General features: G+C 38.8%; 1 protein-coding gene across 7 annotated transcripts in view; it reads left to right on the top strand.

Moving 5' to 3' along the window:
* The window catches only part of VWA3B (von Willebrand factor A domain containing 3B), a 189,442-nt gene that overhangs the window by 131,056 nt on the left and 35,068 nt on the right, over positions 1–23,318 (top strand). For 6 of the 7 annotated variants that reach the window (XM_046660379.1, XM_046660378.1, XM_046660376.1 and 3 more), the window contains exons 20-21: positions 4,936–5,054; positions 9,289–9,339. In XM_046660379.1, the coding sequence (XP_046516335.1) occupies positions 4,936–5,054; positions 9,289–9,339 (170 nt within the window). The remainder of the gene's footprint in view (positions 1–4,935; positions 5,055–9,288; positions 9,340–23,318) is intronic. The other variant, XM_046660380.1, reaches the window with a different exon arrangement.

Raw genomic sequence — 23,318 nt, 5'->3', positions numbered from 1 at the left:
CCCAGCTCTGTCATTTACTCCTGATGGGCCATGGCAAGGTCCCAAATCTCCTATGTGGTGAGACCTCATACTAGGTTCTGAGAGAAGCATTTGATCTCATCAAAGTTTCTCATCTAAAACTTAGAGCAACCTAGTGAGGTGGCTGTTCATCTCATTTCGCTGACAAGGAATGTTAGGTGCCAAGAGCTTAGGCATACCGCTAGAGACATGGTGATTTGTTGCTTTCAAATATTGTAGCGTTCAAAACTGAACTGATAGAAAAGCTTATTTTAATTCAAAAATTAAAAGGACAGTTATTACAAAAGCTATATGTATTCATTGTGGAGACAAACTAGAAGATACAGATAAGTGAAAGAGAAAGAAATGAGTTTTAATTCCCCAAAGATGAATCATTTGGTGGTTATCTGGCCAGACCTTTTTCACTACATATTTATCCGTTATTTTTTGTTTTAGTTTTACCAACATGAAGTCAAACTGAATATACTGTTTTGTACCTTCATTTTTACTCAACAACCTATTGTGAACATCATTTCATGCCAGCAAATATTCATCTACTATTCATCTACTATACTATTTAAATTGAAAAAATAATCTTTCTATCTTTTAAAAGTGTAGATTGAAAAATGTGAGATGTAATCTACACCGCAGTAACAGATTTTCATGCATTTATGCAGGATCTTATTGACACATATGTTTGCCAGTTAATTTGTGGCCCTGCCTTCATTTTCTTCTGTGGAGCCTGGAGATGTTTCTGTTTGAAAGCAGACGTTAAGCTTCAGCGCTCAGCAATGTGTACAACTGCCATGTCTATAACGTCATCGCCTCTATGTCCAGAGTCATCCGCGTGGGATTTGCACAGCTTTTGCATTTTCATTACTCAACGGCCAATCAGACCTCTCCTTGGCCAATCTGGCAGCAAGCTCAGGGATATTTATTGGAAGAAGTGATTTACTTGAAAAACAGTGAAGTTGGTGAATTTAGTTGGGGTTGAACAATAAATATGTAAACACCAGTTTCACACTATTTTCCATTTTCAAAATGCTGTGGGATTGCTTATAAACACGGCCAGGATGTTGTCAAGTAGAATTCTACCTGTGTTATTTTAACAAACAGCTGTGTGTACAGTTCTGCATCCTGCTTTCTTCATTTAGCATATGTTGTGAACATATTTCCTTGTAACGACTGTGTTTAGATGAACTTTAATGGTTGTACTAATATTCAATAATATGAATTACCATGATTTATTTAACCATCCCCCTGTTATCGGGCAGTTTACTCTGAATTTTAAGAGTGCGTGTTTTTCCGTATCTTTGCCAATTGCTGTGTGAAAATATTTCATTTTAATTTTCTGTTCTTTTATTATTTGAGAATAGTTTTCTTATGTAAGTTAAATATACTCTGAAAATCTTGTTTGCATTATTCTCGTTCTTAGCAAACACCACTTTAAAAATAGCAGAGTTACACTTTTCCCACACCTCAATCACCAAGAATTCAAATTTGGTAGAATCCAAACTTAATTATGTCTTATAATATAGATAAACTTTTAAAAGTTGTTGAGCCTTGACCATTATTTTAATTTATATTTGGTTTTAGTCTTTCATGTGTTCAATTAGTAGTTACTTTGTACATGTATTGTACTAGAAACTACTGTTTTTAAAAAGGAATAAAGAGCTATAGAGTTTAGTGGAAAGGGAAGCCATATTAAAAAACCGCAATTCAGTGTACATATCTAGAGAGGTTGAATGAGAAAATATGTAGAGAGTGCCCTGTGCTTGGTAGAGTACAGGAGAAACACTGTTATTATTATTGATGAAACTATTCTCAACTACAGTGGTTGCTTACAGGGTATCTCTGATCCAACAGTGGGAAAAGTCTAACAGAATCAGCCCAAATTGGCAGTGAATTCCAGCTCTTCTGCTGTTATCGTTTCTCTCTCGATCTCAGTCTCTCTCTACCACCTTTCCTCCCTCCCTCCCTCCCCCATAGTTAAAATCTTCCCACACAGGGTGTGATTATTAATATCAATTTGGTTAGGCTTCTAGGTTAACATCAAAAGAACTGAAGTAGGTAATACCTTGAGGCTCCCTTTGGTTATCAAATATTGTCCAGAAGAGCCCCTCATTAGTTGGTTTTGCTTGATTTGCATTATAAGAGGTAATAAGTAAACCATTTTCAAAGGAAGTGTGATCAGCTGGTTTTCTTCCCTCTCAAACAGAGCTGTCAGTTTCTTCATTAATCTCACTCTCCTCCCAACCCCCTTCCTTGCAGAAGTAGAGTGGCCATGATTCCGATCCCCTAAGTCCCTATGAGAATGCCCCTTATGACCTCATAATCACAGTAAATTTGGCATCATAAAGAGAATATCTCATGGGACCTCCACATGACCACCATGTTGTAAAAGCTAAGACCACAGACTGCCGGTGTGGAGTATGACTTTGTCTTTCCCTAAATCTGCAAGCAGAAAGGAATGAGAGTGGGTGCACATGAGCCAGATTTGAACTACTACCACACAGAAGTACACGATGGCCGTGCAAGGCATGAGATCCAAATTCACAAAAGAGGCAGGTAGAACATTAAACAATAGGGTTTCTTTAAGTACATTCTTCAAGTACATTAAGTCAGGAGTCAAGCTGAGCATGGTGAAATACTATAATGTTGTTAAATATTTTGTGATAGTGATTTGCAATTGAGCCATAAAAGCTGGCAAACTTGAAGAGCTATTTATAGACTCCTTAAGGATGTTTTTTCCAGGGGTGATGAAAATATGAGGGTCTTTCATTTGTTGAGACTGACTTTTGTTTCTTCTGAAAGTTTCTGTGATATGTGGCTCTATTTTGAAAGACGGGCTTTGGATTTTTTTTCACTTCTGCAAGCTTTCCTCTGTTTTCAAAGTCCAGTCTACTCACCTTATAATGCACTGTTCTGGCTCTTTCCCTTTGATGAAGGTGGCTTAGAAGCCACGTGATAAATTTATGTGTCTGACAAGTTTGACTATGCAGCCTCTTCACTTCTTTCTTTTCAGTTTTTTAAAGCTTTGCCTATGTTTTTGCTTAGGTCTTGATGTTTTAATTAATTAATTAAAAAATTAATTAAATAAACAAAATTAATATATGTAATTTTCCATTTTAATGCCTATATCTTCCAAGATATATTTTATTTAAAATATTATTCTTTTTCTTATCCATTTCTCCCTATGACACTTCTGTATGTTTTTGTACTTTTATATGACTGTTACATCTTTGAACAACCTAATCATAATTAATTTTAAGCATAATCAATATAAAGTTATTGTTAGTTGGCTCATAAAATTAGCCTCTTCTCAAGTGAACTGACATTCTGATTGTTGATTTGCTCAGCTATCATTTTGGGCATTTTTTGTGTGTATACTTTGGAATTTTAGTATGCTGGCTCATTTTAACAAGATATTTTTAATCTGTCTTTCTCTCTTTCTCCTTCTGTTCTGTAGTTGCCTAAGTCCATCCCCTGGCACCCCCTGGTTGGCGGTTTGAGCTCCAGTTCCATGTTGATAGGGGAATGCTGTAGACGGCGGGTGGCTTGGTTGAGTCCTTGGTTGCGAGGCTACATCAGGGCTTTTTCTCGATATGCAGGGCCTTCTTTCAGGGGTGAGACATCCTCACACCAGTGCTGGCTTCAGGACTGAGGCTGATGTGGGCCCTTGTCTTACAGAGTGCTCATAGTCTCACTTGCTTCCCAGGAGTTGAGCTCCCACTCCCCTGCCATCTTTGGACACAGAGTCAACAAGCCCAGAGCTTCAACCCTGCCGACTTGTTCACAGTTCTGTTCAACTTTCTGTCTCTAGAAATCTGTCAACCATGCATCTTTCTTTTTCCTTCTTTCCTTCCTCTTTTCTTTTTTTCTTTCTGTGCATTTTTTTCTTACATAACAACAACAGTACAATTTGGGCATGATTTTGGAGGCAAGGGGGAACATAAAAGCACAAACTATATCATCTTGATTGAAAGTAAAGATTTACTTCTTAAAAGTAATTCCCCACATTTCCAAAATGCCTACATGCTCCTTGTGGTTGAAATCATAGGCAATATTGAAATGATATCGTGTCTTAGTATTCTCCTATTAGACTTCCTTTTTCTTTTTTTTTTAAATATTAAGATATGGAATATACCTTTTCGTGAACATACGTTTGTTCATTTATCTACAAATATTTGTTGAGGACACATTATGTGCTGGGCACTGTTCTAGGTGATAGGAATACAGTAGTGAATAAAGAAAAGTTCCTGCTCTGATGGAGCTTACATTCTGTTAGGGAGAGGTAGGCAATATGCAAAAAGGTAAACATATAATATTACCGGCAGTATTCAGATGGCGTGGAGTCAGAGACATCCCCAGACCCAGGAGTAAGCACCAGATGCGGCCAGAAAGAACTCAAAAGAAGCCCTCTCTTTCATTGATCACCATGCCTTCTCTATTTCATATCTATAAGAACCTCATAAATTGAGAAAGAAAATGGTCAAAAGAAAGTAACTATAATCGGGTATCTTCAAGAAAAAATCAAATGAATAAGTATATGAAAAAAGATGTTTAACCCAACTAGTAATTTACAAAGTAGCAACAATGAGCTCCGATTTCTTATCAGTCACTCTCACCAATTTGACAGAGGCTTATGAAGATAACACTCAGTTCTGACTAGGGTTTCCTGAAACAGTTTTGTTTTTTTGTGTGCGTGGTGGTGGTGATTTTCAAAATATATAGTTTTAAAAATTGAAATGAATAGGTTAGCAATGATATCTCTGATTCTTACTTTTTTCTTTATGATTGTCTGTATTTTCTAATTTTTCTACTACTATAATGTATTGATTTTACAGTTGGAAAAACATACCGTCCAGCCATGTAGACCATTTTTGAAGGCACGCGTTAACCTATCAAATGACACTTTCCTTTGGCATTGATGCGCAGGTGTTCCCTCTGGCACATGTGTGCCACGACACAAATAAGATGACACTAATTAACCCCCAAGGAGTCAACCTCAACATCTACAAGCAAAAAGTAGAACAGGCAATTAAGTCCTATGAAAGGTGAGTATCACTCCTGGCTGCTCTTTAATGGATGTGGAATTTGTTTGTTTTGACTTGCTTTCTCTTGTTTTAAGTTGGGTCTTTCATCTGGAGCAGCTATTTAAAAATTGTCCATGTGGAATAGCAGCGGTAGCAGCAGCAGCTCACACAGGGGGCCTCCCGTGTGCAAGGCACTGCATTAGGCGCATCACCTGAATATGTCCAGCAGAGTTTTAAAGAAACTGTCTTCCCTTTCCAAAATCTATAGAAATCTCGTCTCCATGAGATCTTTAAAGCTTTCCCTTTAGCAGAGGGAATACGATCATTTCAGCATCGAACATTCTGTGAAGTGACTAAGAAAACTCCACAGTAATGAGATAATGGACATAATATATGTTATTATTTACATAATTTTTTATCAACATAAAGATGATGATCAAGTCGACCAGAGTATAAATTATACTCTTAAATGGTCACTGTGTCAGTGCTGAGATGGGGCCTCCTTTTCATGAGGGCAGATGACCCAGTCTCACCCTTGTCCCAGCTCCCTAATCCCCTCCCCAGCCCGCCCCTCAGCACTTAATTAGTCCTTAGTGCACAGCACTTAATTAAACTTTGAATGTGCCTAGCTTCTCCAGGCAAGCCTATGCTTGGTTCTGGAAGCTGTGCAATTGGGTTTCCATTTACCATCACGTGGGTGGGAAAAAGGAAATAAAGTACACAAAAGTTAATAGTGTGGCCCAGGCCAGCGTTTACTGGTCTACTATCGTTTTGCAGCGTGTCTAGTGTGTGTTCAGAAGAAGTATAAGGCCTGACTCCTGCCATGTGGAGCCCACAGTCTAATCCAGAGGCTGGTCCTTCCACACCATGCCCATCACAGGCCTCTCCAAATCTTATTCTTGAGCCTCTTCCACTGGCCTCACCTGAGAATTGAGGCTGTCCTGCATGAGCCTCTTCAGCTGCCTCCACAGGCTCCTTAGGATTCCTCTGAGTCTTTGCCTGCCCTTCGTTTCTCTCTCAGGCAGCCTGACTCTGCCAAGGCTCACCCTCCCCGTGGGTCTGAGACTTTGCTCTGCAGTCGCCTTCTCCCATGGCGCTGCCTCTCTTCTCTGCCTTGGCACCAGGAAGGCCTTCCCTTGCCTCTCAGCTCTGCTGCCCCCTTCCTGTCCCCCACCTGGCCTCTTTCACCCCTTCTTGCCTCAGCACCAATGGCCCTCCTCAGAGAGGCCTTTCTCCAGGGACTCTCCGCCCACCCTACGTGTGGCCCTCAGAGCGCTCACAGCCTCTGCACAAGCCTGTCTCTCCCCTGTGAGGACGTCAGCCCCCTTGTGTCCTCTTCCTAGCAGGTGTTGGTCTATATATATTTGACTACTGGAATTTAATTTGAATTTGATCTAATTCAAGTTTAGTTATTAACATCCATCAAATTCAGTTATTCAAAAATGTAATATAATAATATCATTCATATTATAATTTAATTTTCTTGAATTAATGAAATAGTTGAGTTCTATAATTACCTGGTCTGTGAAAGCCTGGTGCAGGGCCACAAGCTAGGGCTCTGAGGGGTCAGACAGTTCTGCCTTTCATCCTTGGCTCTGACGTCTACTTGGCAAGCCAAGTGACGGTTGTGAGTGTCAGCTTCCTTATTTACCAGATCTATCTCAGGGTGGTTGTGAGAGCTGTGTAAATTATAGACGAAGAACAATTAACATTAATTACTTCTCCCTTTCATTCCCTGAATCTGCTGATCCTAAAATAACCATAAATAGATGGAATGTAATAGTCGCACAGCTCTTCCCATGACGTTGACCCTTTCCCGAGGGTCTCCAGCAGGACAGGGAACCTCCCTTCCCAGGCAGATGAGAGACTTTCTTTAATAGGAAAAACAAAATACAAACAGTAGTGATTTGTCTCAATCTCTGGAAAAGCCTTTAGTACCCTTAGAGAAATATTATACTACATTGTTATTATTAATGATATTATTAATTTTGATATGATCGACATTAATTTTAATATGATTAATATTATTTAATATTAATTATCGAATCATTATTAATTATTTTATGTTTATATTAAATGAATTATTTAATATTGTTTAATATGGTTATGTAATAATATTAATATTAACATTAATATTATACAGATAAAACTTCATCTTTTGTATTCAATAGTATTTAAGAATTTGTTGGTATAAATGTCAGTTCCATTTCCATCTTGTTCCACTTGTCTAAAGATATGCAGAATATGAAATGTAATTAGTGAAACTCAGAGAGGCCCTCACGTCCAGTGCCCTCCCAGCACTGACTGCTGTCATCCCACACTCTACGAGGCTTTGCAGCGGTCGCCTACCCAGTCAGCTGGATCAGGATCAACACACTCTCAGCCGCCCTCAGTTTATACTCACCCACTTTGTCTTCCCTGTGTATTTTGAAATATTTCAGTGAAGATGGAAAATAAGGAATAACAAAGGTTATGAAAATGTGCTCTTGGAAAAATATTTTCGAAAGGATTGAATTAAAATTAGAGACATATGGTGGCTAATTGGACCCACATTCACCAATGGTTTCTCACAGTTTCCAGACCTCACCCTTCTTCACGACCTGGAGGGAACGAACGTTGTTATTCCTGCTCACTTTATGGATGCAGCTCACTAATCCTCTGCACCAAGGGTGGCTGGTGTGATTCTTGTTTTATTGATGAGAAAGCAGAGTTTCGGGAAGTTAGGAAACACAGGATCACACAGCAGCAAAGTGGAGACGCTGAGATTTGAACCCAGACCCACACAGCTCTGAAGCTCTTGTCCACACTGCCTACTATACTGCTTCCACTTTCAAGGTTTAGACCTAAGAGGATTTTTAAATAAAGGTTTTTGTTTTCAGAAAGCACGCCTGCAAAAACCAAAAATGCATCCTATGAATCCTCTGAACAAGTCTTAGAAGCCCTGATCATTGTTACCGAACCACAGGGTTAAAGAGATCCAGTTTCCAAACAGGCCCACAGAACCAAAACCTTAAGTGAGACAGAGCGCTGAGCTGCCCTGTTTCCGTCTTCCAGACTCTTTCTATCACTTGCAGAGTATTTATCTGTGTCAGACACAGTTCCGCGTGCTGTGCACACACTCGCACAATGAGGCCTCACAGCAACACTAGGAGGGAGGTACTATATTAGCCTCGTTCCACTGAAAAGTTGGCTGCTGGCCTGAAGTCTCACAGCCAGTGAGAGGAGAAGCTAACAGAGCTCTTGGCCCCGCAGGCTGGCTCCAGTCTGTGCTCTTCACCACCATGCCTCACACCCTTTCCATGATCTCACCAAGCCTGCGATGGGCCATCAGGGCAGGATAATAGCACCCAAAGTGTATTCCCAGAGCCCTGTGCCACTGATGCTGGTCCTGTGGTTAGAAGAATGCCTCCTGGAGAGTGACAGTATCCTCCCACCTCATCTTATGGAAGCATTTGTTTTCATGGAACGCCAGCTTACAACCTGCGGAGCCAGTGTTCTGTGCCCTGCACTCAGGGAAGGCTGATTTGGGTAATGATGTGGCGGTACGGAAATGGGCTGGAACCTCTGAAGGCAGCATCAGTGACTAGTAACAAGAGAAGGAGCTGTAACTACCCTATAGAACCCACCGCTCTGACTTCCTCCTCTCCTCTTGGGTTGACAGCATCTCTCTGCAAACACGTTCAGTGATGAACGTTGGTCTCAGCACCTCCAGCTGGCTGTGGTGGATTAGCAAGGCCCTGCATCTGTTTGCCCCTCTCCACAGCCTCATTTGGAAAACAAGGAGGTCAGGCTCGTTGAGCCCTAAAGTGTCTCCTGACCCTTTTTTAATGACCCTATTAACCCCTTTTGCTTTGAGGATCCAGGCAGGAGAATGTCTACAGAAGGCAAGCGAAGGGCACAGGTATATTTTTCCATAGGGAGAAAAATGGTGCGTGTTTAGAAACATCTTGATGCAGAGATAATGAGGACCAGTTTGTTTACTGCCTTTTCTCTGCCTGGGTTGTACCTGATTGAGCTGAGAGCTATGGCCCTCCTTTAATATTTGACACGATTTCCACAAAGCCATGAGGCTCTGTAGTGATGCTGAGGTGGGGACACATATCCACTCTCTTTAAGCAAATGGCAGTGGCGTGGTCCAGTGGTGGTGGCGCTTGGCTTGGCCTCTCCTTGAAGTGCCCTTTAGAGCCTGGGGTCAGCCGTTTGCCGTGAAATGAAGTATTGCTACTGAATGATTATTGTTGATTTTCTTGAACAGGCACTTGAATAAAATTGTTTGGCGAGCATTATCTCAAGAGGAAAAAGAAAAGTAAGCCAGTTCCTCCTCACTTTTTTTTTTATTTTGGGGAAATTCACATAACCGACAATTAACTGTTTTAAAGTGTACAATTCAATGATATCTAAATTTTTGAAAATTTTGTGCAAACCACCACCTCCCTCTAGTTTCAAAACTTTATCCCCTCGGGAAAACACCTTGTACCCATTAAGTAATCCTTGCCAGACCTCCCTCCCTGTCTGGTAACCACCAGTCTGCTTTCTGTCTCTGTGAATTTGCCTATTCTGGGCACATCATATGAAAGGAACCACACAACATGTGACCTTTTGTGTCTGGCTTCTTCTACTTCATTAATATAAAAACTTAATGTTTTCAAAGTTCATCCAAGTTATAGCATATCTAGTACAGTTAAGCACCAATTAATGATAGGGATACATTGTAAGAAATGTGTTATTAGGCAATTTCATCACTGTACAAACATCATAGAGTGTCCTTACGCAAACCTAGATGGTATAGCCTACTACACACCTGGGCTGTATGGTTCTAATCTTATGGGACCACTGTTGTATATGCGGTCCATAATTGACCGAAATGTCATTATGTGGTGCATGCCTGTACTTCATTCCTTTTTATGCCTGAGTAATGATCCATTGCATATATATGCCAGTTTGTTTATCAGTTCTTCCATCAATGGATATTTGTCTTGTTCCCATTTTGGGGCTCTTACAAACAATGCTGCAATATACATTCATGTAGAAGTTTCTATGTGGACATATTTTTATTTTTCATGAATATCTATCTAGGAGTGGATTTGTTGGGTCACGGGGTAATTCTATGTTTAACTTTTTGAGGAACCAGAAACTGTTTTCCATAGTAACTGTGCTATTTTATGTTCCCACCAGTAATATCTGAGGGTTCCTGTTTCTTCGCATCCTTGCCAGCACTTATTCTCCCTTTCATTTTTTAACTAAAGCCATCCTATTGGCTGTGAAGTGATATCTCATTGTAGTTTTCATCTGCATTTACTTATTGACCAATAATGTTGAAAATCCTTTTATGTGCTTGTTGGCCATATGTATATCTTTTTCAAAGAAAAAAATCTATTCAACTCCTTTGCCTATTTTTAAATTGAGTTGCTTATCTTTTTGTGGTTGAGTTATAAGAGTTCTGGATATTAAACCTTTATCAGATGTATGATTTGCCAATATTTTCTCCCATTCTATAAATTGTCTTTTCACATTCTTGATAATGTCCTTTTTTTGCCCAAAAGTTTCTAATTTTTAGGAAGTCAATTTATCTCTTTTTTCCTTTGTTGCTCGTGCTTTTGGTGTCAAATCTAAGAATTCATTGCCAAATACGAGCTCATGAAGATTTACCCCTGTGTTTTCTTCTAATCCTTTTCTGGTTTTAGCTCTTTTGTTTAGGTCATTGATCAACTTTGAGTGAACTTTTACACGTGGAGTGAGGTATCTGTATCTGCAGATAGAGATAATCTTACTTCTTTCCATCTTGTATGCCTTTTATTTCTTTCTCTTGCCTAATTGATCTGGCTAGGACTTCCAGTGTAATGTTGAATAGCAGCGGTGAAAGAGGGCACTCTTGTCTTGTTCCTGATCATAGGGAGAAAGCTTTCAGTCTCTCACCATTGAGTAGGATGTCAGTCGTGGGTTTTTCATAAATGTCCTTTATCATGTTAGGGAAGTTCCCTTCTATTTCTAGTTTGATGATTGTTTTTATTATGAAAAGGTATTTGTTGAATTTTCTCAAATGCTTTTTCTGCAGCTATTGAGATGGTCATGTGGAGTTTTCCCCCTTTATCCCATTGATATGGTGTATTAAATCAATTGATTTTCTTAAGTCGAACCACCCTTGCATTTCTAGGGTAAATCCCACTTGGTCATGGTGTATAATCCTTTTAATGTTACATCGGATTTGGTTTGCTATTGCTGGGGCTGTTTACCTCTATCTCCATAAAAGAAAATGGTCTTGTGGTTTCCTTTTCTTTAGTATCTTTGTCTGGTGTTGGCCTCGGGGTAATGCTGGCCTCATTGGATGTGTTAGCAAGTGATCCCTCTCTTCTATGTTTTGGAAGAGTTTGAGTAGGATTGATATTAATTGTTCTTTACATGTTTGGTAGAATTCACCAGTGAAGCCGTCTATCTCGTCCTGGACTTCTCTTTGTTGGGGAATTCTTGGTTACTGATTCGATGTCTTTGTTATAGGCTTTTGGGATTTGTCTATTTCTTCTTGAGTCAGTTTGGTAATTTGTGTGTATGGCAGCCTCCTTGTGACTGTCACTTCATCAGAGGCCTCTTGATCGCTCTAGAGCTCCTCCTGTTTCTTTCTCTCTCAGTACTACTAGTTTATTTCCCTCTTGGCATTTGTCACAATTTATAATTATATATTTTCTATATTACCTTGCTTATTCTCTCTCCCCACCAGACTGTAAACTTCACAAGGCTAGGATATGGCTGTTTATTCATCAGAGATACCCATTCTAACAGTGTAGCCTACATAGCATATGGTAGGCATGTGGTATATATTTGCTGAATAAATTGATGAGTGAAGTCTATTAGAAATGACAGTTTTAAGTATTTTTTACCAATCTCTTTCCCTTTACAACATTTTAATGCCTTCAAGCATTTTAAGAATTTAATTCCTGTATCTGCAATCAGGGAGTGACTATTTCTACTTTTAAAAATATCTGATATTTTGTTGTACTTTGCAGCCTTCTAAAGAATGGTTTCTAACTATATTCAAATCTTCATAAATTGAGAAAAGTAAGATGTATTTAGATAATGGATTATTAGAAGGCCAGTTCTGTACTCATATAAAGAATAGCTAAACTTTGAGAAATTGCATTTGGTAAAGGGACTACAGAATTTGTACAGATCCCCATAATCCAGGTAGAGTATCGTAAATGTCCATTGAATCTCATCTCACAACTCTTTCAAATTAAAGAGTTGAGCACATGAATAAGATTTTCTCCCTTCACTACAACCCTCTGGAAACCATCTATCTTTCCTTGAAAAGGTTACTATTAATTTGACAGTAGAAACATTTTCCTCCATGAGTAGGTTAACATAACCCAGAAATCTTAATTTAAATTTATTTTATTTTAAAAAATTTTAATTGTGGTAAAAAAATGTGTAACATGTAGTTTATCATCTTAACCATTTTTAAGCGTACATTTCACTAGTATTAACTATATTAACATTGTTGTGCAACAGATGTCTAAAAATTTTTATCTTTCAAAACTGAAACTCTATAACCACTGCACAACTTCTCTCCATTTTCTCCTACTCCTAGCCCCGGAAACCACTGTTCTATTTTCTTTTTCTGTGAGTCTGACTACTTTAGATACCTCATATAAGTGTAATCGTACAGTATTTGTCATTTGTAACTGGCTTATTTCACTTAATAAAATGTCCTCAAGGTTTATCCACGTTATAGCATGTGAGAGAATTTCCTTAATTTTTAGGGTTGAATAATATTCCACAATACCTATATACCACATTTTCCTTATGATAGTTGCTTTTGCCTCTTAGCTTTGTGACTAATGCTTCAATGAACATGAGTGCGCAAATTACTCTTCAAGATGCTGTTGTAATTCTTTTGGTTATATACCTAGAAATGGTATTGCTATATCATATGGTAATTCTATTTTTAGTTTTTTGAGGAACCTCCATACTGTTTTCCGTAGCAGCTACACCATTTTACATTCCCTCCAACAATATGTAAGGGTTCCAATTTCTCCACATCCTCACCAACACTTGTTATATTATGGGTTTGGGGATTTTTTGATAGTGGTCATCCTACTGGGTGTGGGTGATATCTCATTGTGGTTATGATTTGCGTTTCTTTCATGATTAGTGATATTGAACATCTTTTCACATGCTTGTTGACCATTTGTATATCTTCTTTGGAAAAATGTTTATTCAAGTACTTTGCTTACTTTTTAATTGGGTTATTCTGTTGTTGTTGTTGTTGTTGAGGTGTAGGAGTTCTTTATATATTCTGGATATTAACCACTTATCAGATAGATGATTTGAAAGTATTTTCTCCTATTCTGTAAGTTGCCTTTTCACTCTATCTGTTACCTTTGATGCATAGAAGTTTTTAAGTTTGATGTAGTTCCATTTGTCTATGTGTGCTTTTGGTATTATATCCAAGAAAGCATTGCCAAATCCAATGTCATGAAGCTTTGTTCCTATATTTTATTCTAGGAGTTTTATAGTTTTGGGTCTTATGTTTAGGTCTTTTCTCCATTTTTTAGGTTAATTTTTATATGTGGTATAAGTGTCCAAATTCATTCTTTTAGATGTGGATATCCAGATTTCCCAGAACTATTTATTGAAGAGACTGTCCTTTTCCCCATTGTGAGGTCTTGGCACCTTTGATGAAGATCATTTTACCATATACATAATAGTTTATTTCTTGGCTTTTGGTTGTGTTCCATTAATTGCCTGTCTTCATGTCAGTATCACATTGTTTTGATTTACTGTAGCTTTGTAATATGTTTTGAAACCAGGAAGCGTGAGGCCTCCAACTTCGTTCTTTTTCACAATTGTTTTGGTTATTTGGAGTCCCTTGACATTCCATGAAATTTAGGAAGATTTTTTTTCTATTTCTGCAAAATATTCCATTGGGATTTTGATAGGGATTGCACTGAATCTTTGGATGTATGGATATTTTAACAATATTCAGTCTTCAAATCCATGAACACAGGATGTCTTTCCATTTACTTGCGTCGTCTTTACTTTTTTCCAGCAATGTTTTGTAGTTTTCAGTGTATAAATCTTTAACGTCCTTGGCTATCTATTCCTAAGTATTTTTGATGCTATTGTAAATGGGATTGTTTTATTGATTTTCTTTGGATTGTTCATGGTTAGCATATAGAAGTAAAACTGACATTTTTTTGCTAATTTTGTATGCTGCAACTTTTCTGAATTCGTTTATTCTAAAAGTATTTTTGTGGAACCTTTATGGTTTTCTACACATAAAATCATGTCATCTACAAACAGATATAATTTTACTTCTTCATTTTCAATTTGGATGTCGTTTGTTTCTTTTCCTTGCCTAATTTCTCTGGGTAGGACTTCCAGTACTTTGGTGAATAAAAATAGTGAAAGTGGACATCCTTGCATTGTTACTGATCTGAGAGGAAAAGCTCCCAGTTTTTCACTGTTCAGTATGATGTTAGCTGTGGGCTTTTCATACAAGGTCTTTATCGTATTGAGGTGGTTTCCTTCTATTCCTAGTTTGTTGAATTTTGTCAAGTGATTTTTCTGCATCAATTGAGATGATCAAGTGGATTTTTTTTCTTTCATTCTGTTAATGTGTATTGCATTGATTGATTTTATATATCGAACCATCCTTGCATGTCAGGAATAAATCTCACTTTTCATGGTATATAATCCTTTTAATGTGCTGTTAAATTAGGTTTGCTAGTGTTTTGTTGAGGATTTTTGTATCAATGTGCATAAGGGATATTGGTTTGTAGTTTTCTTGTCGTGTCTTTCTTTGGCTTTGGTATCAGAGTAATGCAGGCCTTATAGAATGAGTTTGGAAATATTCTCTCTTCTTCAATTTTTGGAAGTATTTGAGGAGGACTGATGTTAATCCTTCTTTAAATGTTTGGTATAATTCTCCACTGAAGCCACTTGGTGCTGGGTTTATATTTGTTGGAAGGTGTTTGCTTAATGATTCAATCTCTTTACTAGTTATATGTTTGTTCAGATTTTTTATTTCTTCGTGATTCAGTCTTAGCTGGTTGTTTGTTTCCAGGAATTTATCCATTTCTTCTAGGTTATCCAATTCATTCATGTATAATTAACCATAATTGTCTCTTATAATCCTTTTTATTTCTGTGACATCAGTTATATAATGTTCCTCTTTCCTTTCTGATTCTACTTGATTCTCCCTGTTTTTCTCTTAGTTAATCTACCTAAGCATTTGTCAATTTTGTTGCTCTTTTAAAAAAACAGCTATTAGTATCGTTGATTTTTTCTATTGTTTTTCTATACTGTATTGCACTTATTTCTGCTCTAATCTTTATTATTCCTTCCTTCTGCTAACTTTGGGTTTAGTTTGTGGTCTTTTTCCAGTACCTTGAGGTGTAAAGTTAGGTTGTTGATTTGCGATCTTTCTTCTTTTTTAATGTGGACACTTAGCGCTATAAATTTCCCGCTTACTACTGCTTTTACTACATCTCATACATTTTGATATTTTGTGCTTTCATTTTCATTTATCTCAAAATATTTTCTACTCCCCCTTGTGATTTCTTATTTCACCCATTGGTTGTTTAAGAATGTGTTATTTAATTTCCTCATATTTGTGGATTTTCCAGTTTTCCTTCTGCTATTGATTTCTAGTTTTGTTCCATTGTTATTGGAGGAGATATTTTGTATGATTTCGATCTCAAAAGCTTTTAAGATCGTTTTGTGGCCTAACATGTGGTCTATCCTGGAGAATGTTCCGTGTGCACTTAACAAGAATGTGTATTCTGCTATCAGCTAGTGGTGTGTTTTGTATATGTCTGTTAGGTCCAATTGGTCTATAGTGTTGTTCAAACCCTCTGTTTCCTATTGATCTTCTTTCTGGTTGTTCTATCCATTATTGAAGAGGGGGTTTGAAATCTCCTACTTTCATTGTGTTGCTGTCTATTTCTCCCTTCAATTCTGTCAATATTTGCTTCATATATTTGGGAGCTCTGACATTAGGGGCATATGTATTTATAACTGTCATATCTTCCTACTGGATTGACCCTTTCACCATTATATGATGTCCTTCTTTGTCTCTTGCAACAATTTATGATTTAAAATAGTCATAATTTGCTGATTTTTTCTTATGCTTGAACGAGTCTGCTTTTGAACCTCTCTAGTGAATTTTTCAATTCAGTTATTCTTCAGATCCAGAATTCCTGTTTGGTTCTTTTTTATAGTTTCTATATCTTTGTTGATATTTTCATTTTGTTCATGCATTGTTTTCCTAATTTCATTTTGTTGTCTATTTATGTTCTCTCTGAGCTTATTAAGGATCTTTAAGGCAGTTATTTTGAATTATTTGTCAGGTAATTTATTGATCTCCTTTCTTTAGGGAAGATTTCTGGAGGATTTTTTTTGTTTCTTTGATTGGGCCATCCTTCCCTGTTTCTTTGTATGCCTTAGGATCTTTAGCTGAGATTTGAGCATTTGAAAAAACAGACACCTCTCCCAGTCTTTGCAGACTGGCTTCTGACAGGGGAGGGTTTTCAGCAAGGTCTAGAGATTCTGGGGACCTCTCAAATCTTTTCTGGGGCTGTGTCTTCTCTAGGCTTGTGTGCGTAATTTCCCAGTTAAAGAGGTTTGCTCCTGCTTCTTCTCAGGAGCCCATAATCTGTTGCTCTCCCTGGTGTTTGCTTTTGGTGCTGCAGTATCTCTGGTGACATGCGGGGGAACTTGGCTTTGTTCTCAGCCACTCCTAACCTGGCACCCAAAGTGTACTGACATTCCAGTCAGCACACTGATTCAGGCAAGACAGAAACCAGTCTCTTGGGCAGCACCCCCCAAAAAACAGAATCTTGGATGCATGTTCCACTCTTCTCTTTCTCTCCCAAAGGAGAAGCCAGGATTTAGGAGTTTTCTACCAATTGCACTGCACTGTGCCAGGGAAGGGAAGGGGGTAGGCCAGGCAAAATGCAGCAAACATCCATACCCACTTCAATGCCTATTCTTCTTGGCTTTGTGCTCATCTAGAGTGCTGCAACCTCTTAACTGGTTTCTGGAATTCTCACAAATGCAATTTGGTCCATATATTGTTGTTAAGTTGGTGTCTCTGTGGGGGAATGAGGGCCTGAGTTTCCTTATTCCACCATCTTGCTGGCGTCACTCCAATTTAGATTTTTTTTTTTTTATTAATGTTATGATAGATTACAACCTTGTGAGATTTCAGTTGTACATTTTTGTTGGTCATGTTGTGGGTACACCACTTCCCCCTTTGTGCCCTCCCCCCACCCCCCCTTTTCCCTGGTAACCACCGATCTGATCTCCTTATCAATATACTAACTTCCACCTATGAGTGGAGTCATATAGAGTTCGTCTTTCTCTGACTGGCTTATTTCGCTTAACATAATACCCTCGAGGTCCATCCACGTTGTTGTGAATGGGCCAATTTTGTCTTTTTTTATGGCTGAGTAGTATTCCATTGTGTATATATACCACATCTTCTTTATCCAATCATCAGTTTCTGGGCATGTAGGCTGGTTCCACGTCTTGGCTATTGTAAATAATGCTGCGATGAACATAGGGGTGCAACGGACTCTTGAGATTTCTGATTTCAGGTTCTTAGGATATATACCCAGTAATGGGATGGCTGGGTCATAGGGTATTTCTATTTTTAACTTTTTGAGAAATCTCCTTACTGTTTTCCATAGTGGCTGTACCAGTTTGCATTCCCACCAACAGTGTATGAGGGTTCCTTTTTCTCCACAACCTCTCCAACATTTGTCGCTCTTGGTTTTGGATGTTTTTGCCAATCTAACGGGTGTAAGGTGATATCTTAGTGTAGTTTTGATTTGCATTTCCCTGATGATTAGCGATGATGAACATCTTTTCATGTGTCTATTGGCCATATTCATATCTTCTTTTGAGAAATGTCTGTTCATGTCCTCTGCCCATTTTTTGATTGGGTTGTTTGTTTTTTTGTTGTTAAGCAGTGTGAGTTCCTTGTATATTATGGAGATTAACCCTTTGTCGGATAAGTGGCTTGTAAATATTTTTTCCCAATTAGTGAGCTGTTTTTTTGTTTCAATCCTGTTTTCCCTTGCCTTGAAGAAGCTCTTTAGTCTGATGAAGTCCCATTTGTTTATTCTTTCTATTGTTTCCCTCAACTGAGGACTTATAGTGTCCGAAAAGATTCTTTTGAAACTGATGTCAAAGAGTGTACTGCCTATATTCTCTTCCAAAAGACTTATTGTCTCAGGCCTAATCTTTAGGTCTTTGATCCATTTTGAGTTTATTTTGGTGTGTGGTGAAAAAGAATGGTCAATTTTCAATCTTTTGCATGTGGCTGTCCAGTTTTCCCAGCACCATTTGTTGAAGAGACTTTCTTTTCTCCATTGTAGGCCCTCTGCTCCTTTGTCGAAGATTAGCTGTCCATAGATGTGTGGTTTTATCTCTGGGCTTTCAATTCTGTTCCATTGATCTGTGAACCTGTTTTTGTACCAGTACCATGCTGTTTTGATCACTGTAGCTTTGTAGTATGTTTTGAAATCAGGGATTGTGATTCCGCCGGCTTTGTTTTTCTTGCTCAGGATTGCTTTAGCAATTCGCGGTCTTTTGTTCCCCCATATGAATTTTAGGATTCTTTGTTCAATTTCTGTGAAGAATGTTCTTGAGATTCTGATTGGCATAGCATTGAATCTGTATATTGCTTTAGGTAGTATGGACATTTTAACTATGTTTATTCTTCCAATCCATGTGCATGGAATGTCTTTCCATCTCTTTATGTCATCGTCAATTTCTTTCAAGAAAGTCTTGTAGTTTTCATTGTATAGATCCTTCACTTCCTTGGTTAAGTTTATCCCAAGGTATTTTATTCTTTTCGTTGCGATTGTGAATGGGATTGATTTCTTGAGTTCTTTTTCTGTTAGTTCATTGTTAGTGTATAGAAATGCTACTGATTTATGCACGTTAAATTTTATACCCTGCTACTTTGCTGTAGTTGTTGATTATTTCTAATAGTTTTTCTATGGATTCTTTGGGGTTTTCTATATATAAGATCATGTTGTCTGCAAACAGCGAGAGTTTTACTTCTTCGTTACCTATTTGGATTCCTTTTATTTCTTTTTCCTGCCGAATTGCTCTGGCCAAAACCTCCAGTACTATGTTGAATAGGAGTGGTGAAAGTGGGCACCCTTGTCTTGTTCCTGTCCTCAGAGGGATGGCTTTCAGTTTTTGTCCATTGAGTATGATGTTGGCTGTGGGTCTATGATATATGGCCTTTATTATGTTGAGGTACTTTCCTTCTATACCCATTTTATTGAGGGTTTTTATCATAAATGGGTGTTGGATCTTGTCGAATGCTTTCTCTGCGTCTATTGAGATGATCATGTGGTTTTTGTTTTTCATTTTGTTGATGTAGTGTATCACATTGATTGACTTGCGGATGTTGAACCATCCCTGTGTCCCTGGTATAAATCCCACTTGATCATGCTGTATAATCTTTTTGATGTATTGCTGTATTCGGTTTGCCAAAATTTTGTTGAGGATTTTTGCATCTATGTTCATCAGTGATATCGGCCTGTAGTTCTCCTTCTTTGTGTTGTCCTTGTCAGGTTTGGGGATCAGAGTGATGTTGGCTTCATAGAATGTGTTAGGGAGTACTCCATCTTTCTCAATTTTCTGGAACAGTTTGAGGAGAATAGGTATTAAGTCTTCTTTGAATGTTTGGTAGAATTCTCCAGAGAAGCCGTCTGGTCCTGGACTCTTATTTTTGGGGAGGTTTTTGATTACCGTTTCTATTTCCTTACTTGTGATTGGCCTATTCAGATTCTCCATTTCTTCCTGATTCAGTTTGGGGAGATTGTAGGAGTCTAGGAATTTGTCCATTTCTTCCAGGTTGTTCAATTTGTTGGCATATAGTTTTTCATCGTATTCTCTTATGATCTCTTGTATTTCATTGGTATCTGTTGTGATTTCTCCTCTCTCATTCCTAATTTTATTAATTTGCGATTTCTCTCTTCTTTTCTTGGTGAGTCTGGCTAGGGGTTTGTCAATTTTGTTAATTCTTTCAAAGAACCAACTCTTTATTTCATTGATCCTTTCTATTGTCTTTTTTGTTTCAATATCGTTTATTTCTGCTCTTATTTTTATTATTTCCCTCCTTCTACTGACTCTGGGCTTTGTTTGTTCTTCTTTTTCGAGTTCTATTAGGTGTCGTTTGAGGTTGCTTATGTGAGCTTTTTCTTGTTTAGTGAGGTGAGCCTGTATTGCAATGAATTTCCCTCTTAGGACTGCTTTTGCTGCATCCCAAATGATTTGGTATGTCGTGTTCTCATTTTCATTTGTCTCCAGATAAAATTTGATTTCTTCTTTAATTTCTTCAATGATCCATTGTTTGTTCAGAAGCGTGTTGTTTAGTCTCCACATTTTTGCACCTTTCTCTGCTTTTTTCTTGTAGTTGATTTCTAGTTTCATAGCATTATGATCAGAAAAGATGCTTGATATTATTTCAACTCTCTTGTATTTATTGATGTTTGCTTTGGTTCCCAAAATATGGTCAATCCTTGAGAATGTTCCATGTGCACTTGAGAAGAATGTGTAACCTGCTATTTTTGGATGAAGTGTTCTATATATATCTATTAAGTCCATCTGGTCTAATTTTTCATTTAATTCTATTATTTCCTTGTTGATTTTCTGTCTGGATGTTCTGTCCATTGGTGTTAATGGTGTGTTGAGGTCCCCTACTATTATTGTATTGTTGTTGATGTCTTCTTTTAGTTCTATTAAGAGTTGCTTTACAAATTTTGGTGCTCCTGTGTTGGGTGCGTATATATTTATAAGTGTTATGTCTTCTTGGTGGAGCGTCCCTTTTATCATTATATACTGTCCCTCTTTGTCTTTCTTTATCTGTTTTGCTTTGAAATCTACCTTGTCTGATATTAGTATAGCGACACCTGCTTTCTTTTGTTCATTATTAGCTTGGAGTATTGTTCTCCATCCCTTCACTCTGAGTCTGTGTTTGTCTTTGGGGCTGAGGTGTGTTTCCTGGAGGCAGCATATTGTTGGATCTTGTTCTTTGATCCATCCTGCCACTCTGTGTCTTTTGATTGGGGAGTTCAATCCATTTACATTTAGAGTGATTATTGAGATGTGGGGGCCTACCACTACCATTTTGTGTCTTGTTTTCTGGTTTTCTTCAATTTCCTTTGTTTCTCGTCCCATGGTTTAATCTGTTCTGATGAAGAGCTGCTACTCTCTGTTGTTGTCCTTCTATTTATCTCCTCTGCTCTTGGTTTTGTAGCCCCTTTAGCCCCTTTCCTTTTTTTGATTTTTCAGGAATGAGGGTTTTCCTGAGGATTTCCTGAAGAGGAGGTTTTGTGGCAATGAACTCCCTTAATTTTTGTTTATCTGGGAAAGTTTTTATTTCTCCATCGTATTTGAAGGATATTTTCTCTGGGTAGAGAATTCTCGGCTGTAGATTTTTGTCCTTCAGATTTTTGAATATATCATTCTACTCTCTTCTAGCCTGTAAAGTTTCTGGTGAGAAATCTGCTGATAGCCTGATGGGGGTTCCTTTGTAGGTTAGTTTCTTTTGCCTGGCTGTCCTTAGTATTTTCTCCTTGTCATTGACTTTTGCTAGCTTCACTACTATATGCCGTGGAGTTGGTCTTCTTGCATTGATAAAGTTTGGAGATCTATTGGCTTCTGTCACCTGAAGATCCATCTCTCTCACCAGATTTGGGAAGTTCTCAGCCATTATTTCTTTGAATAGGCTTTCTGCCCCTTTCTCCTTCTCTTCTCCCTCTGGTATACCTATAATCCTTACGTTGCATCTCCTAATTGTGTCTGATAATTCTCGGAGAGTTTCTTCATTTCTTTTTAGTCTTGCTTCTCTCTCCTCCTCTGCCTGCAGCAATTCTATATTGCCATCTTCCAAATTGCTAATTCTTTCCTCCATATTATCGGCCCTACTGTTCAGAGCATCTAGATTTTTCTTAATCTCCTCTATTGTGTTCTTCATTTCCAATATTTCTGTTTGGTTCTTCTTTATCGTATCAAACTCTTTTGTGACATAGCTCCTGAACTCGTTGAGTCATCGGTCAGAATTCTCTCTTAACTCATTGAGTATTTTAATGATGGCTGTTTTGAAGTCATCATCATTTAGGTTATATATCTCATTTTCTTTGGGATTGTTTTCTGTGTATTTGTTATTTTCTTTCTGTTCTGGAGATTTAATGTATTTTTTCATATTGCTTGATGTTGTTGATTTGTGCCTCCACATGGAGATAGAGTTTAGTTGCTCCTTTCACTTGTTTCAGCTGCTGCGGTGGGGGAGCAGCTGTTTATACTGCACCAACCAGGAACCCTGTCCACAGTTGCTAACTGGGCCTGGGCCCCTCCTCGTAGTCACAGTGGTCCTTTGGATTCCCTCCTCTGCCGTGGGGGCCGTCACAGGGGGACTTCAGGCTGCTGGTGCCTACTGTTGCAACCCACCTAGACCAGTTCCCTCCTTGGGGTCTGCAATGGTGTTATGGGCTTTTCCAGCGGCCAGGGGTGGGATCACTTATATTTGTCGCTCCGTCACTGTCGGCACCCACAAAATCTCACTTGTCCACTATGGGTCGCAGGAGAGCTATTAGCATCTTCTACAGTCTGTGGTTAGTTCACCTAGCTATGCTGCTTTTGTCCTGGGGTCTTCCAGCCTTGTGGCTGCCGGCTGGGTGCTTTCTACTGGTGCTGTGCAGAGGCTTTCCCTGAGGCTGCTGTGAGCCTGTAGGGTTTCCCCCTAGGCTACGGAGCTGGGTCGCTGGAACTCCCCCCAGCCCCAGTCCTGTTCCCCAGGAACTTGGGGAGCCCTTTGCCCTGTCTTGGGGGGATAGCCAGAGATCCTGATTTCAGTGGTAGCTGGTCAGCTGCTACCCTGCCTAATATTCTCCTCTCCGGGACCCTCCCGGTATTGTGGATGCTGGGCGTAGCCCCTCCACTAATAACTGACAGAGAGTTTTGTCTGCTGCCTGGGCAGAACTCTGGATCTTCCCCTCTGGGGCGCGGAGAGGGCCTCTGGAGCTTCACCCAGCCCCAGTCCTCTCCAAGATCTCCGGCAATCCCTAGCCCCACGGGGCGGGCAACGGCAGCTGGAGGTCACTTCGCCCTCTGGGATTCTCTCTGGGACTTTCCCAGAGTTGAATGCTGGGCGTGGCCCCTCTGCTAATGGCAGACAGAGAGTTTTATCTGCTACCCGGTCAGAACTCTGGAGCTTCCCCTCCGGGGCGCAGAGCCGGCCTCTGGAGCTTCCCCCAGCCCCAGTCC

Source organism: Equus quagga, chromosome 5 (genome assembly GCF_021613505.1).
Source record: "Equus quagga isolate Etosha38 chromosome 5, UCLA_HA_Equagga_1.0, whole genome shotgun sequence".
Taxonomy (NCBI): domain Eukaryota; kingdom Metazoa; phylum Chordata; class Mammalia; order Perissodactyla; family Equidae; genus Equus; species Equus quagga.
The sequence above is the reverse complement of the archived record's forward strand: the minus strand, read 5'-3'. Positions and strand labels throughout refer to the sequence as shown.